This window comes from Protobothrops mucrosquamatus, unplaced genomic scaffold (assembly GCF_001527695.2).
Source record: "Protobothrops mucrosquamatus isolate PMUCROS unplaced genomic scaffold, P.Mucros_1.0 scaffold874, whole genome shotgun sequence".
NCBI classification, from domain to species: Eukaryota; Metazoa; Chordata; class Lepidosauria; order Squamata; family Viperidae; genus Protobothrops; species Protobothrops mucrosquamatus.
In genome coordinates this window covers 1,508,454-1,526,477 of record NW_015387128.1, presented here as the reverse complement: position 1 = coordinate 1,526,477, position 18,024 = coordinate 1,508,454, and the positions used below count along the sequence as shown (strand labels likewise).

General features: G+C 38.5%; 1 protein-coding gene across 1 annotated transcript in view; it reads left to right on the top strand.

Annotated features, from left to right (window-relative positions):
* The window catches only part of SVEP1 (sushi, von Willebrand factor type A, EGF and pentraxin domain containing 1), a gene marked incomplete at its 5' end in the record, with an annotated part of 84,112 nt that extends 66,088 nt beyond the window's left edge, over window positions 1-18,024 (top strand). Inside the window, 7 exon segments of the mRNA XM_029284732.1 lie at window positions 389-562; window positions 4,732-4,908; window positions 5,585-5,755; window positions 10,080-10,175; window positions 13,237-13,332; window positions 15,807-15,900; window positions 17,994-18,024. Of these exon segments, the coding sequence (XP_029140565.1) occupies window positions 389-562; window positions 4,732-4,908; window positions 5,585-5,755; window positions 10,080-10,175; window positions 13,237-13,332; window positions 15,807-15,900; window positions 17,994-18,024 (839 nt within the window).

Below are 18,024 nucleotides of genomic sequence, written 5' to 3'. Positions count from 1 at the left end.
ATTATTATCGTGTTTATTAATTATATATCTGTTGAAAAGAGAGTTAAAGGAGGTTACAGATTTGTTATTTTAACAGTTTTCAGATAGAGTTAAAGGAGATTATAGATTTAATATTTTTATAGTTGTTTAAGATTATTTAGAGTATGATTATTTCATTATTATTCCTGTGATTGGCTCTGGGAAGTGGGGGGGGAGGGGGCGGAAGGGTGGGTTTGAGGGAGGGATTTATATTGTAAAATGTTATAAAATTTTCAGTTAAAAAAAAAAAAGTAATTTTAGGTCTTTGAACCCTTTTTAAACAATGTAGATTCATCCAGAAAATTATCTGATTATGATTAAGTGATTGAACAGAGAAGAGATATCTTAACTATCATACCCCACTTTTTAGAAACCAGATGTGAAGATCCAGAATTGATTGCGAATGGAAATGTTGTCTCTGAAAATAATACAATTGGTAGCAGAACCGCATATTACTGCAATAGGGGTTATAGTTTGGAAGGCGAACCTATTGCAGAATGCACAGAAGCCGGAGCATGGAGCCACCCAACACCCTTATGCAAACGTATGTTTCTTTTTAATAATAGACAGTAGTCTTTACTTTAAACTGAGTTCTGGATATTGTTTTTCCTCAAAATGTTCAAATTCATGAGATAGACCTGTTTAAATTTAACAAGTTGGGAAATTAGCTTCTGGAATATATATTTCATTATAACCATTATTCTTTTTTATTGAAGTTTTTAATAATTATACAGGTAGGTCCTTGAGTTAAAACAGTAATGGGCCATCACATAACCTTGATTCGTCTTTTGTATTGCCATTTTGGTAATCTCAGTATTATTCTCTTCCACGCCTCCAAACTCTATTATGTTCAGATAAAATATTTTAAGTTTTTTTTTCTCATAATCTTCTAAACGTTTATCTGTTTAAACTTTTATCTATATCCTTCCTGAAATATAATTTATTAATATCTCAGTCCAGTTATCAACAACTCATTTTAAGATAAGAAAATGTTATAGCTGGCTTAGGCATTTTTAACTCTTTTCTATCTAATGCTTTATCTCCCTCTAGTGTCCATTTGCAACCTTCATCAAACCTCAGTTCCATGGATTTAATTCATTTGAGTCATTTCCCACTAAGTATATTATTTGTATATTATACAAATCTTACAGCAAAAATAATTAATGTTCCAAGTCTCGTCTCCCAATCCATTTAAAACTTTCTTAAATCAAAATCCTAAGTTGGTTCTCTCCTTGATTAGTTTCCAAAAATGGATGGAAACTAATCAAGGAGAGAACCAAACTAGAACTAAGGAGAAATTTCCTGACAGAACATTTAATAAATGAAATGACTTGCCTCCAGGAATTGTGGTACTCCACCAGTGGAGGTTTTTAAGAAGAGATTGGACAGCCATTTGTCTGAAATGGTATAATGTTTCCTGCTTGAGCAGGGGGTTGGACTAGAGCAGGGGTCCCCAACCCCAGGGCATGGCCTGCTACCGGGCTGCAGCCCATTGGGAACTGGGCTGCACAAGTGGTGGGTGAGTGCACGAAGTTTCATTTGCACATGCACAGAATTACATTGAGCGCACAAACCCATCGCCCCCACTGCTACCGTGCACCACCCACTAGTCCATGAAACAAAAAGGTTGGGGACCACTGGATTAGATGACTTCCAAGGTCCCTTTCTGCCAATTATATATTATTTTAAATTATTAAGTCTTTGTTTAAAATTTCTTAAACCCAAGGAAGAACATAAAATTCACCAGGTGTCATATTAAGCTCACTGTTTAAAGGTCTCTAATATCCATAAACGGATTACATTAAACATTTCCAAATGTGATTAAAAATGTTGTTGACTGGCCTCATGTCCTTAAAGACTCCAGTGCTCTGGCAACGATGTCAACTCCCTGGTGCTCGATCCCACAGGAGACCATAAAACAATGATCTCCATGCAAGGAACTGCCATTTAGAGCAATTGTAGGAGATTTCCCATTCTGTCCTCCTCCAGAGAGTATCTAAGGATCGGTCTACTCATCAGTCACAGCAGTTATCATCTCTGCTTGTTCAAGGAGATGTCTTCAGTCACCAAGACTCACAGTGGAAGTTATAATATAACTATCAATTCTTTACAAGACTATCACTTGTAAAGGAATTATCATTTCTGTTTCTGTAGAAGGCCATACTGATTGGCCATAGAATAATTGTCTACAGTGTACATCTATTTAAAATTTTCAACCATATTTCTGTAATATTTATTTCATCTTTGAAAGTGTGTTCTATATAACATTTGCTATAAATATCTTAATTGACCTCAAGGTGGCAGTAAAGATACATTGAGTCAGATTTACAACCAAGCAAGCCATGATGTAATTTTTATCCTGTAAGACACATAACAACATTTCAACATTTAAAAACAATATTAGGAGGGGAAATGGAAATAATTTTTACCCAATATTTCTAATCAAAAATTGAGCCTTTGAGGTCTGTTCAGAAACCTCAGATGTGTGGGTGTATGCATCCAATCACATTTGTGACTTTGGTGGCATACAAACGTCCATAAGGCAAACCAACAGCATTAAAAAAAAACACCTTTAAATAATTATTTAAAAGATCTGGGTAAAAAATGTTTGAACTCCATTTGTAAACTAAAACAATTTTTCAGTTAGAACAACAGGAACATAATCTCACTGTTACTAGTTTTTAAAAAAAAACTCAGGCACTCTTCTCTGTGATCAAATACCATTTGAATTGCTAGAATTAAATATCAAGCCCAGAACAGTTTACAGTCTCTAAGTATTTGAAAAAAAATATCAACTTGCCTGTATGTTTTGATTATCTTTGGACGTTTTTTTTTTCCTGGTGCTTCTGCCTTATGTAAGACAAGTAATAAATCTATTGTGGAGCTTTTCAGTGCTTTTATTCCATTTATGGAATCCCTCCTCCAGTTAATTAAATGGCTTGAATTGTATGGGGCCATAATTTTCAAGGACTCTCAGTGGTCAATAATAGTGTTTAAAAATCCAATAAGTATAGAGCAGTAAGAATCTGAAAATGCCTTCCCCCCCAAATATTTTTCAAGAAAGCCCCATTTTAACTAACTTCTGGAAAGAAAAGAAATAAGAATATAGCAAAGAAAAAGGCAAAATATATAAATATATATATTCCCCTTCATCATAGCAAATATAAACAATTTTAGTACCGTATCAACTTCTCTTAAAATATAGCCAATGATCTCTTCCTATCATATCCCATATCTTATCTATAAACAAATCCATAAAGCCTCATCATTGTAGTCCTGATGTCAGCAAAATTCCATAAAGTGTTACAGAAATAACAGCATATCTATTTTAACTTTGATCAAGTAAAATAAGTTTATATTCCTTCCTTTTACTTCTAACAATCTTGATCTTTAGACCCGTCAAATAAAGTGCTAGAACTTAATTTCTTTTCCATTTTTCTTTGTTCCTTCTCACAAAATTCTTAAAAGCTTTAATAAACCTGTTTTCTAAACACAATATTTAAAAAGTATCCAGGTCACTCTCTTGGTATGTTATTTGTATATCCCTTTTAATTAAGAGATCAGCCCATTTCTTTTGTATGTCCAGTGTAACATCTGTCTCCATGTCATTTTTGCAGTCTATCATTTTTAAATCCACTTTCAGATCAGTCTCAATTATGTCAATTAAAACATGTTCTTCTTCCATAGCATATTTTACACATAGCTTTTCTGTAGAGACATAAACTCTTAAAACTAACTTATGGGGCCATTGTTCAAAAACATTTTAACATTCTTCAGTATGTCCAATGTTAAAATATTTGCTTCATTCTGTATTCATAAGTCAAGTTTGAATGTTCTTCTTTAATTGTAATTTTTAGTTGTTTATAGTTTTTTCTAAGGTCCATTTTTTAGTCTTGTCTTATTGTGTGTTTTATAAAAGAATAAAAAAAAAACATTTTCCCACAGGAAGGATTATTTATAATGAATTCCAGAATTTTAAATTTATCGGGAACCCTAATCCATTTGTAACTTTCTAAAATCAAAGTTTTAATCACTTTTAATTAAAGTTTTTGCTTGGAAGAAGGATACAGGGCGAAGCAGGAAGATGTGGTCAATCATGATATCTGTTACCAGCTAGTACTGCCTGCAAGGTAATGGCTGCATTGGCAGTGATGGCTATGACTGGCAGCACCTGAAATGAAGAGAGAGTATTTATTGCACTGTTTCCTGCCCTACTCTCACCAGCAGAACAATAAAACTGTAAAAGGTGCATCCATGTACATTGTGCAATTCTTTAATGGTGGAAGCAGCAGAAAACCTTTAATGCACACTTCCTAATAATTAACAGCAGAATTCCAGGCAGGATTATCTCAAGGTTTTTCCTCCACCTTTGGGTCCCCTTCAAGCCATTTTTCTCTAGAAACATAAAAAGGACCGTATTTTCCTATATTTTCCATCACATGATAAAAAGCAGCAGAAGGAATCTTCAACAGAATAACAATAAAGAAGCAAATGGTTAATATATGTTTTTCTCTCTGGTAATAGCTGTTGTAAGTTTACAGTCTTTTTTTTCTGATAAGGAAAAGCGGGGGGGGGATTGTGTACAATGAATAATAAGTAAATTTCCCAGAAGTAAGGAAAGGAATGGAAATTTGTAAGTAAATAAGGACAATCAAAATATACTTCGGTAATCTTTTAAAATCTATCTTTTCCCCTTTTCTTTGCTTTAAACAGCAAATCCGTGCCCTGTACCTATTATAATCCCAGAAAATGCCATCCTCTCAGAAACGACATTTTATGTTGGGCAAAAGGTATATATCAAATGCAGAGAAGGCTACCGACTTCAGGGACAATCTGTGATTAGCTGTAATCCTGATGAGGTCTGGACTTCAACTAGATCTAAGTGTGAGAGTAAGTAGTTAATGAAAAACAGCTTTCATTTTGCTTTTTTGGTTTAAAATCTTTTTTTGTGTCATCTGACTCTTCAGGAAAGCTATGAAACAAAACTAAGAAATATAGATTTTGCAAGTGGACACATATTCATTCCGATGTATTCAAATGCATCTTTCATACATGAAAAGGTACTAAATTACTAAATAAATTCAAGAAAAGGCTGGGCAGCCATCAGTTGGAGATACCTTAAAATGGACAGCTTTTAGGCTAACAAGAAAAATCCTTGAGGACAAGAGGGCAATCCTTCAGCTAGAATTGCTCAAACGTATCAGATGTCATTGCTGCTGCTATAATCTTTCCTCACAAATTCTTGGTATGAAATAGTTAATACAGCTATTCGTCTTTTTTTCTGGTTGTGGGATTTTTTTCTCCCCTTTCTTGGAGCTGAATGGTATATATTTAAGGAGATAATAAAATCTTCTCTTGCTCCAATATACCAGCCGATATTACAGAAGATTACAGATAGCCATGCTTATATATTTAGATGTTGGAATCTATCTGCAGCTTTCTGGAATTCAGAGAGATTGCCAAAGTTCAGCTTTGCAATTATTTATTGTCTCTAACCCTGTGATGCACTATGTCGGGTTGTAAGGCAGCTTACCATTACCAAATTCTTTGTTGCCATTTTATTCAGGGATCTCCTGTGGGCCACCTGCTCATGTAGAACATGCTTTGATACGTGGAACATTTTATCAATATGGAGATATGGTGACCTATTCATGCTACAGTGGATACATGCTAGAGGGCTCCCTTCGAAGTGTCTGTTTAGAGAACGGAACCTGGACGGGACCACCAGCTTGCAAAGGTAAATTTGCAGTTTCAACAACTATGCAAGGGCAGTTTTCCTTACTAGAGCTACTGGGCTAATAGTATCCTCCAAAGACCGTTTTCCAGAAATTTGCCAAAGTTGGCATTCAGGGTGAAATAAACAGCACATAACACTATATATTTTTTTGATGTCCTGAACCATAATGAGCCATTTGCCAGGAAATAACTTATTTTGAACTCGTGCGTATGTTTATGTGTTTCTATTCCTTCAAAACCTATCTATATTATTGTGTGCCATTATATTATTGTTAGTTATTCTTGAGGGAATGCCAAAATCTGGTAAACCTATTAAAGAAAAACTCGACAAACAGACAGACAGTAGAGAGGGTGACAGACAGGCAGGCAGACAGATTAAATGTGAGCTCTGGATTAAAACTCTGTTTACATACCAACATCTCATTAAGCACAACCCCCAATTTGATGGGGCACTAATGTGCTAGTATATTGCTCCACTTCTGCTTTCTATAATTAGTTGAGAGTAACAACATACAGCAAAATGAAGCCACTTGCAATCTTCAGATAGATATTATAAAGAAGAGCTTATAATATAATATAAAATCTTATAATATATAAAAGTTTGAAACATCTGACAATTCTGACCCAGTTTTATATTAAGACATTTTGGGGAACTGCCATAATATCCCTATTTCTTGTTGTCACAAATGTTTTGCATTTAGGAGCCCTTTTCTAAACTGAGCTTTGTTTTTCAAATCTGTACCTTTCCTTTGCTTCCTGTTTTGAATATTGGTTGGTATTCTACTTCTACGCCTAAGGAATTATAGATTCAGGGCAAAGAGATGCAACATTTCTTTTTTAGCAGCTAAAGAGACAACTTAAAAAGAAATTTGCAGTACTCTTAAAAGACTAACAAACGCATTGCAATATGAATTTTGTGAACTGAACCCCCTTCATAAGATACACTTAAGCTTACATTTTTTTTACACCTAATAAATGTTTAGACTTTAATCTGCTACAAGATTCACAATTGTGTTTCGTATAATAAACAGATCCAGCAGCCAGGGATTTAGCAGACTGCTAACTGTGACTTTGAGTCTACAGCTGGTCAAGTCTTCATCCCTTGCTGCGGAACTGTCCCTTCCCAATTTTTTCAGCCAGAAAGTAAGCAGTTTGCAATGGTGGTGAATATCTGTAGCTCGGGTGTAGGATGAGGGTGAAGTTTTTTTTCTCCGAGCTTGTGGGTTGGTTTCTGAACATCTCGTTACCAGGCTAGGTAATATCTTCAGCAGAGTTTAGGGGATGTCAGTGTTCTTCTGTTTAAGCAGTTTGTTTGAAGGTGTCTTTTCTGACCCAAAGAAAGGGAAATCTGTCAATCACTGCTTGTCTTCCTACAGTGGTTTTTCTACCCCATAACTATGACTGCCTACACAGCATTCTGTACTTATTAACGCTGTGCACACCTCAAAGATGTGTCAGAGGAAGTGTTTAGACATCACAAGAGCCCTGTAGTTATCTGCTTTCTTTACAACATAATTACATTTTCAAGCGGTATGTATGACCTTAAAAAAAGATACTGCTGCTTTTAAGAAGTCTACTCTGAATGTAACTCTTAAAATAACAGCATCTTTTTTCCCAGAACCCTGAAAAGGCAACCTTGGGTTGCCTTAATGAATAGTAGAGAAAAACTGATCATGTGAGGTCCAAGCAATTCGGGAAGTAGGTGTAGTCCATATTTAGCACCCACAACATGCAGGTTTCAGTTTTATTACAGAAAGAAGAAATATTCTTACTTTTTGTTTTCAGAAAATGTTGGTAGATTTCAAGTTGGTAGACCAAACAGTTTGTGGCAAAAGAACCTAGGGCAGGAGGAGGAGTGCAAACGACAGAACATGCTGGTGCAATATTGTCCTACAAGTATTGTGATTTACATACTCATATCAAATGTCAGGATAAAAAATAAGAATAGTATTTGCATAATAGTATGACTATATGTAGGTCGTTCTGACCTCATCTTGGTGTGCTGCGCCTGCCACTGTCCACAGTCTGTACAATTTCCTCTTGGATGAAAAACGTTCCATTGAATTTAAAATCAATAGGACTTAGTTTCCAAATAATATTGAATATGTAATTAATCTATTCCCAAATAGAATAGGATTACGCAATGACAACAGTAATATAAATGTGCAGTCTTTATACTGTCACAACACTCTATTTGTGCAGTGTCTTCAGGTGTCTTATGGATTATTTATCACTAGCAAACACCACATAATGAGCAAAAGAAGATTATATTTAAATAATAACTATTTGTATTCATTCTCATCTTCCTGTCTCAAAGCGGGTGACAGAAAAGGGTAGAAGTAGCAGAAATGGCCTATATTTTCCCGATTGATGTCATAATGGACTTCTCCTTGCTCATTTTTAAAAGTGTGTTATAAATAATGTAGGCTTATTGACTAACAAAAGACTTGCAGCATTTTGCTTTGAAGGGCCTACATCAGAGGCAGCATGAAAGCAGATCATGTAAATCTTTAGTACGAGCAATATTAGCAGATGTCCTGGGTTTGCGAAACTAATACGCTCTCAACCAATTACAGATATATCATTAAAGAGTATTATATAATTATAAGCATAGGGTTTTTTTTAAGCCTTGTAATCCAGAACTGTTTCTCAGTAAACAATCTACCAGATTCAGGCTTCTGTTCATCCTATTATAGAATTTGCCCAGTAAACCCACAATTAGATATGTTCCACACAAACAATCACCTCCTTGGCTACATGAGATAACTTAACATGGAGCCCAGATGACTCCCAGCTGGCAGAAAAGAGCTTGTGGGCAGCACAGGATGGGTGCAGGGATGCCTGTAAAAGGGTTACAGGTGCACGTTTATTACCAGAAGCATTTCTATTGTGGACAGGATATTTTGGGAGAAGGGCAAGGGGCAGTCAATTCCTTAGATGCCCACAAGTGGCTGTAATTTTTCCACATCCAGAATAATATAGACAATTTGGATGTAATTTTGTGATGTAGTCGGGAATTAGGATCTGGCCAACCCTTATAGGCCATTTGAGGCTGCTACAGACATGGCTTCTCTGATCCTCTGGGGCCATTTTAGCTCAGGCTGCAGGAAACATTAGAACCTTGGTTCTGCAAGGGCATCTGCTCTCATAAAGCCAGGCTGATGCTTGTCAGTTCTTAATGTAATCTATCTATGTATCTTTCTTAGAGTTTTTTCAATATAGTAAAATTATACAAGACAAACAAAAAAAGAGATCAAAAATAACAGAAACAGAAAACAAGAAGGGGGGGAGGAAACAAAATTATGCCTTCCGCAGAGTAATTACCATCTTAATATTTTCCCCATCTTTATCCCTTCTCAAATCCTAAAATCAACAACTGAATCTTTTTTTCCTTTTTTTTAACAGAAAGGCCATTTAAGGTTTTCAGTCTTTTTTTAAAAAAATCTTTTTTTCTCTGATCAAACTGATCAGCTTTGCAGTTTCTAATTTTATAATCCAACTTCGATTGCTTTTCCAATTATTGCATATAGTACAATATTCTTGCCTTACTTAACATATACAGGGCTTGGTGCTTTTTTTGAAGGAACAACCATCTATATTTCAAAAATAGCCCTGTGCCTCATAGAACAGAGTTCCCCAACCTTTCTGGCTTTGCGGACCAGCCAGGGGAAGGGAGGGGATGGTTCTCTGTAAGTGGCAGGTAAGTGCGTGGGCACAAACCTCCAAACCAAAACGCGCATACACACACCTGTTGCTCAAGCAGGGATGCGTATGTGTCACTTCAGCCCAGTTCCAAACGGCTCAGGGCCCAGTAGTGGGCCACAGCCCAGGGGTTGGGGACCTCTGGCATAGAAGATTGGTTTACATCACGGGTGTCAAACTTGCCACGTCACGTGACATGTCGCGATGTATCGCAACTTTTTTTGCATTGCTGGAGCTGGGAGGGGCACGGCCTCTGCATGATACAACTGGCCCACGGGCCGGCAGTTTGACACCCCTGGTTTACACTGAGAAATGGGAAATGACTGGTTAAAACTGCAAAAGTCCAGACAAAGACTAGATAGTAGCAAAGAGACATAGTAAACTATTCTTTGCCACTGTCTAGTAGCTGTCCAGATTTTTTTATTCCAAATCTGGTAGCCATAATCACATAGCTGAAGTAACATTAACTAAGGGATTTTTGCCTAGTAATTCTAATGTATTATATACTAGATGCTTTCTTTTTAATCAATAAATGTTTTCTTTCCTTATCAGCTTACTAGTATTTACTTTTCTGAGGAATAATTTTTGTTCTGTAATTTCCGGTTCTAATGTGCCCTTTCTAGCTGTTTGCCGGTTCCCATGTCAGAATGGTGGCGTTTGTGAGAGGCCAAATGTTTGTTCCTGTCTTGAGGGTTGGATGGGACGCCTCTGTGAAGAGCGTACGTATCTCCCATCTAACAATATTATATTTATTTTCATAATTGTTCTTTTGGGTGACATTTTTGCAGCTTCTTATAATTCTCAAATGTTAGGCTGAGGAAAGTTTTTTTTCTACACATTTGGGATTCTGGACCCTGGTTTTCCTTTAAAAATAGTCTAGATCAGGGGTAGGCAACCTTGGCTCTTTTCTGACTCATGGACTTCAATTCCCATAATTCCTGAGTCAGCTGACTCAGGAATTCTGGGAGTTGAAGTCCATGAGTCAGAAAAGAGCCAAGGTTGCCTACCCCTGGTCTAGATAGATGCCATGCTAGTGGTGTGCCAAATTATTCAATAAAAGTTATTTTGGTCATTAAGACCAATAGAAGCTTGATTTTGCTTAGTACGTATATGATGAGATCGTTTTAAGACTTATAAATGTGCCTTTGATTGGAATGCCAACAATCTCAAGGAAGAATCTGTAATTATTAATTACTATTTTGTAGGTTTCCAGCCTTAATCAGCTGCTCACTTTCATGCTATTTAGTGAGGAGAGGCAAATAAGAGAGAAAGGTACATCGCTTGGCCTTTGGTCTCATTATCACCTGTCATACATCTTCCATGTATTAAGGAAAATGGTGTGAAAATTATCTTTTCTCTACAAGCTTGGGTCATATACCTTGGCTGTGTTTGATTGTATTTTAAATCTTGAATATAATAGATGCATTTTGGACAAGTTCCTGTTGCATGAGTAGGAACACCTGAACAGGGATTCATAACTACAAAAACATGTGCTTCACTATTTTAGTTAGGAATTTTGTTTAGGAAAAGGAATAATACAGGTCTGTTTGAGAACTTCTGAAGAAACCTTACCGCTTTAAGCTAGATCAGTCTAGTAAAAACAAGCAGAAGAAGCTAAAGCAAGCCTCCTTCCTATTTTGGCTACAAATATTGCATGTAATAACTAAGAATCAAACTTGACTCTGAAGAATTTTTAATTTGGAGGCTTTTTAAGTGAAATACAGCCAATCCTGCTGGCATTCCTGCAACAGCCTGTTCAATTATCCTCTGTTGAATGTCTATGGAAGATTATCAGTCATTCAGGTGGTAGTTGTCTCAAAGTTGCCTTTTCTAAAGGCAACTGGACTGTGGTTTTTTTCTTTGAGAAAGAAGAAGGTTCACTTCTCATCCAAGAAGCTGTTATTCTGGGGCCACTGCTGAGTTTTACTCTACTGATGCGAAGCTAGGAATCTCTAAGATGCATGTGAAGCAACAATGAAACAATGATGGATCCAGGCACAGAGTTTAAGAAATGCTGCTGTGTAAACCTGTTTCACAATGGGGCATAAACTGTGCTAACATAACATGTGCTGCTCCAGAAATATGCATATACACATTACCAGGCTGCAGATATTCAAAAGACCACTAAGTGGCCGCAGAGATATTGAAACAAATCCTTCTTTACTGTTTTCTATGGAGATTCTCGGTCATCCAGATCATGGTTGCCAAAGGTGCTTTTTCAAAAGGCAACTGGACTTCCTTTGTTTTTCCTTGAAGACATTTCGCTTCTGATCCAAGAAGCTTCTTCAGTTCTGACCTCTTTACTATTGTTTGTGGTCATCAGAAATTTGACTTGGAGATTGTATGCAATATGGTAGTCCAAAACATACAGTCAAAAACATTCTTCCACCTCCTGCTATGACCATTTATGTTGTAATAACATAAAGATGGAAGGAGCATCTGCTCCACATTATACTCATTTGTTAGTATTTTTATAGCCAGCTGAACTGATTATACACAAAATGTAAGGGGGTTGAAAAATGTAAGCCTGAATTTACACTTCAGAGGGAGACTTGCTAGCATGCACTAAGAATTTCAGCTACAAAAGCAAAGGGAAATGACAGGTTCCTCATTGTTATTTATTTTTATTATTATCTTTAAGGGTTGTGTTAGTCATATATTAGAAATGCAGTATGTCATTATTGTCTTTTATCCAGAATAATGAAACGTCTTATTGGTAGAATTCACTAGAAGGAGGAAAATAGGGTGAACTTTAAGGAAAACATTATTTATATTAATAGACTTAACTTGAAACTCAAGGTTACTCATGTTAATTAGATATTGATTATACAAATTTTAAAACAGACTGCTTTCCAATCACTGTGGTCAGGAACCTCTCGGTAATCTAATTTTTAAAGCTTATATGTTCCAAAACGACAGCATATTGATGAGTAATCTGAAAAGTTGTAGAACTTGATTGAAATGTTTACGAAAGTAGTCATTGTGGTATAGAAAACCGGAGATTTATTTATAAACTTAGTATCTATTATAGCCAGGCTGTACTTTCTTTCTCACCCACACAAAAACCTCTTAATTTATCATTTACAGAAGCAGGATGTATTTTGAGTTCCATTTTGAAGGGCGTTGCTTTAAAAATACAATGAAGAAGAAATACATTGTTAACAAACTGAAATCGGGGCATTATTCTAATAAAAATGTGAAGATTTATGCTTTGAATACTGAGTTTCTGTGAATGTAATTTACTAAAAGAATACTTCATTGACTGAAATCAAAAAGCCTTTTTTCTCAATTTCTTTTTCTTTTGTGCCACTTGTACCTAAAATCTATTCTGGAGTGATCAGAAATTTCAAGAATTCTATGAAATTAGACCTACTGTATGGCACACTAACAGTTTACACCTTAATAATTAGAAGACAAGTTTGAAGAAAAATTAGTCTGTTTGAAGTGCAAATTGTGAATGTTTTATATACTTAGAATGATGATACAGGGAAGATAACAGTAAATGCTATGAATGATAATTATGAAAATTATTGTAGTATGTCAAAGACCAACAAATTTATTATATTTTACAATAAATAAATCAATTTTTAGGATGATAGGAGGCTCTTTGTGATATTTTTAATGAAGACCAATATGGCTAAGACTTTGGAAGGCGATTCCGGGGGGGGAGAGAGGGGGCATAATTGTTCTAGTTTTGTGAGAAATAGAACCAGGGTTGTTTATTTGAATGAAACTTTTTTTCTTCTTCCCATTCCCACTCCCCTTTTTTTTCCCGTTCAGCCATCTGCATCCTGCATTGTCTAAATGGAGGTCAATGCGTGGCCCCTTATCAGTGTGATTGCCCAACTGGATGGACTGGCTCACGCTGCCATCAGGGTAAGCATGTTTAATTCAGAATTTCCTACAACCTCCCAATAGCACTTTAGTACAAAACAGCTTAACCAGTGAGTTCTGGAAAAAAAAAACAGCAAAAAGAACCAGTCAGTACAAATAGTCCTCATTTAGCGATGTTTGCAGTTACATTGATGGGGGGGGAAAAAAAAACCTTTGCGAACACTCCTCAATTTAAGACCTTTGCGAGCTTGTCAATCGAAGCAGAAGTAAGATCAAAAACACAGCTGTAATTTCACCTAGCAACCATTCACTTAATGACCAAATTACTGGACCCAATTGAGGTCTCTGAATGAGGACCATCTTTTTACCGTGTTTCTCCGAAAATAAGACCCGGTCTTATTATTATTATTATTTTGCCTCCAAAAGAGGCACCAGGTCTTATTTTCAGGAGGGTATCTTTTCCATGGTCTCACCTTGCGGCGGTGGCACTGACAGCCCTGCCCAGCCAGCCCACTTCTTCTGCGGCTGAAGGAAATGCCTCTGCAGCTGAGAATGGAGCTCCGGTCTGCATTCCGGAAAGGCCTCTGCAGCTGAGAACCGAGCTACAGAAGAAGTGGGCCGATGAGGCAGGTGTCAATTCATGAGAGGCCTGGCTGCAACGGTAAGCGGGTGCAGGGCACGTGGGGCAGCTCCACCCACCACCTACCCCCGCCCTAGCTTGATTTTTAGGCATTCATCTCACCCCAAAACTAGGGCTTATTTTTGGGGTAGGGCTTATATTAGGCCCACCACCAAAAATCAAGCTAGGCTTATTTTCAGGGTAGGTTTTTACTTTTGGGGAAATACGGTATCTTTACATGTCTGTTCTGGAGATGCATGTCTTTGCTACCTTTGTATTATTTGGAAGTTTGGAAGAAATAATTATCATACATTGCTCTGGTTTTCAAGCATTACATGTTTTAAGGCAGACTATTCTTTGAAATCAGTGGTTTAGGAGAAAGTTTTAAGCCTTTCTCTTAATAAGCTCTCTGTACAAAATGTGATTATAATCACAAACCACTCACAGGGATATCTCCCTAGCCAAACAGGCCAAGCAACATACATTTTTCATGTAGGAGCTATTCAGAAATACTGTTTCAGTCATAACTACCGTGTTTCCCAAAAAATAAGACCCGATCTTATATATTTTTTGCCTCCAAAAGAGGCACCAGGTCTTATTTTCGGAGGGTGTCTTACATTAGGACCACCACAGCCAGGTCTTCCACACCCAGACACCTGTCACGATGCTGCTTGACTTCTGTGGACGCTTGCTGCCACTTGCGTCCGGAGGCTATGTGGTGCATTGCGCCGTTGCCGCTGCTTGCAGGATGCCGCATGGTGCTTCGGGCTGCTTCTGCTGTTCGCGCAGCACTTCGGGCTGCTGCTCATGCAACGCTTCGGGCACTTCTGCTGCTCGCACAGCGGAAACGTCCCGAAGCACCATGTGGCCTCCTGCCATGAACAGCAGAAGTGGCCCAAGAAGCGTACAAGAAGCAGAAGCGGCCCAAAGCGCTGTGCGGCTTCTTGCCGCTAGCAGCAGAAGCGGCCTGAAGCTCCAAGTGGCGTCCTGCCGCGAGCAACGGCAATGGTGCAATGCGCCACATGGCGTCCAGCCGCAAGTGGCGGCAAGCAGCTGCAAAGTCACACAGCGGCCTGACAGGTGTCGGGGTGTGAGAGGCCTGGCTGTGGTGGTCCTACCAGTAAGGTAAGTGGGTGCGGGGCGTGTGGGCCAGCTTCAATTCCCCAGCCCCATCCTAGCTTGATTTTTAGGGGTGCACCTCACCCCAAAACTAGGGCTTACTATCGGGCTGGGCCTTACTTTCAGGAAAACACGGTAGTTGGACCAAAAAAAGGCACTTAATACTGTAGTACAAGGTTGTCATGTAGACACCATTTTACTGCATGTGTAACTTTTTCTATTTGTAAAGCCAAGTAATACTATCTGTCTGAAAAATTCCATGTGTGCCCACAATATTTATTTTGCATTCGTATTTGAAAGAACATACGTGTTTTCATATTGTTTCTTCGAGATATTTGAAAGGCAAATACAAGGGATTTTAAAATGGAAAGTTATGAAGAATTAGAATCTTTAAAAAGTACATAGCTAAGTTCAATTTCTGCAAAGGTAATTTTGTTCAGTAACGACAGTATGACATATTTTTCTATCTTTTTCTTAACATCCTTCATATTCTTTAAGCTTGATTTGCATATGAAAACATATCTGTACTCTGTTCATCTCATATGTATATCTTCCTTCAAATGAATTGCTTAAATACTTTATGTACTGTACAGCATTTAGTAGTGCCTTTTGCTATTTTGGCTCATTGGGTGAACACAAAGAGCTATGCTATTTCAGTATTAGTAGGTACTATAGTAATATATATAGTATATAAACAGTAAAAAAATTGATCTCATATATTGGAGCATACCCTAATTGTGCTAAAATAGTAATGTGTCTCTGTGATCTTTCAATGCAGCTGTTTGTCACTCTCCATGCTTAAATGGTGGGAAATGTATACGACCAAACCGATGCCATTGTACTTCACCATGGACTGAACACGACTGCTCTAGGTATACTTGCCATTTTCTTGTGAGATATTTAACCTACCAGGAATTTTTTTTAACTCACATTTTTTTAGTGTCTTTCAACCAGTCTTGCAGGTTAGCTTGCAATTTCCCACTTGAGCATTATCCCAGAATAGGACAGGACAGGACAGAATAGAACAGAGTTGGAAGGGACTTTGGAGGTCTTCTAGTCCAACCCCCTGCTCAGGCAGAAAACCCTATACCAGTGATGGTGAACCTTTTAGAGACCGAGTGCCCAAACTGCAACCCAAAACCCACTTATGTATCATCATGTGCCGAGTGGGCGTGGCCCATTGGGTGTGTGTGGCCAATTGGGTGGGCATGGTCCATTGGGTGGGCGTGGCTGCGGTGGTAACGGCAAATTGGGTGGGGCTAAAAAGTTCAATCAATCAATTCCAACTTTGCGAGATTTTTTTTTGCCCGCAAGAAGTTGATTGATTGATTGATTGAACCTTTTTTTTTATTTTGCACACGGCGGCGGAGGCCTAAAGCAAAAAGGGTTTATAAAACTCAGCTGAAGGCCTAGGACCGGGACGACGGCGCACGTGCCCACAGAGAGGGCTCTGCGTGTCACCTGTGGCACACGTGCCATAGGTTCGCCACCACGGCCCTATACCATTTCAGACAAACAGTTGTCCAATCTTTTTTTTAAAACTTCCAGTGTTGGAGCATTCACAACTTCTGGAGGCAAGTTGTTCCATTGATTAATTGTTAGTTAGCAGTAAAACATCTGGGAGACCTGACTGTTTATAAAGTTATGGCTATCAGCTCCAGACAATCTGTTGACTTGAAGAAAGCCTTGAAACCAAGACGCAGAGTAGTCTAATTCAAGATATTTTCCTGAATTGTTGGCGGTAGCTCATTTCAACCCATGTTATTAATTCCCAAAATTAGTCCATGCTAGTCTCACTCCAATTTACATTTACAATTTACTCATGTTATTAATTAATTTACAATTTACCCACAATATTAATTCCAAAAATTAGGCCATGCTAGTCCCACGCCAATTTAACTAAAGCCAGACCTCTGCTCCATTCAGTATTCACTTTGAACAGAACATCTGGTTGGAACTAATTGAGTATGTGCTGGGCTGCAGCTTGGTGGAAAGAGATTTTCCCTTAAAATAAGGAACTGTGTTCACAGCTCCTATTTCTGTCTCTGGACATCCTCAATCATCCAGCTCATGATTGTCCCAAAGGTGCTTTTCCAAAAGGCAACTGGACTTTCTTGGTTTTTTCCTTGAAAACATTTCACTTCTCATCCAAGGAGCTTCTTCAATTTTCAGTTCAGTTCATTTCTTCAGAACTGAAGAAGCTTCTTGGATGAGAAGCAAAACGTTTTCAAGGAAAAAACCAAGAAAGTCCAGTTGCCTTTTGGTAAAGCACCTTTGGGGGTTCCTATTTCTGTTTGGGTTTCTTCACACAGGTTGTGACATACCAGTGATGGCGAACCTTTTAGAGACCGAGTGTCCAAACTGCAACCCAAAACCCACTTATTTATCGCTGGGTGCCAGGTGGGCGTGGTCCCATTGGTGGGCGTGGCTGTGGTGATCATGGCAGATTGGGTGGGTGTGGCCAAGGTGGACGTGATCACCTCAATGTTGCTCATGGGGAGGGCCACCAGTGGGGGCTGGGCAGGGTTGGAGATCCAGGGGGTCTCTGGCAGGTGGGGCGGTGGGCAGGAGGCTCGTCCTGTGGGGTGAAGCGAGGCAAGGCGAGGCAGGGTGGGGGTGCCATTGTCACAGGGCAAGGTGAGGCGGGCCGGGGCGGCTGCTGCCTGACACCATCAGCCCCTGCACACAGAGGCCAGCGAGCGCATGGGTGCTGGGATGCATCCGGCCATGTGGGACCTCGCTGAGTTAGCGGGCAGCTGGTTGAAGAGGGATGGTTGCCATCTCTGGGGCATGGCGTGCATGCCCACAGAGAGGGCTCTGAGTGCCGCCTCTGGCACGCATGCCATAAGTTCGCCACCACTGTGATATACCGTATGCAGCCAACACAGATTTCTCTTTGTATTTCACAAACTGCCAAGAATAATGGACTCTTTTCCCCCCTTTTCTTTGCTGTCTACTAACCTAGGAAACGGAAATCTGGATTCCACCACTTTTAA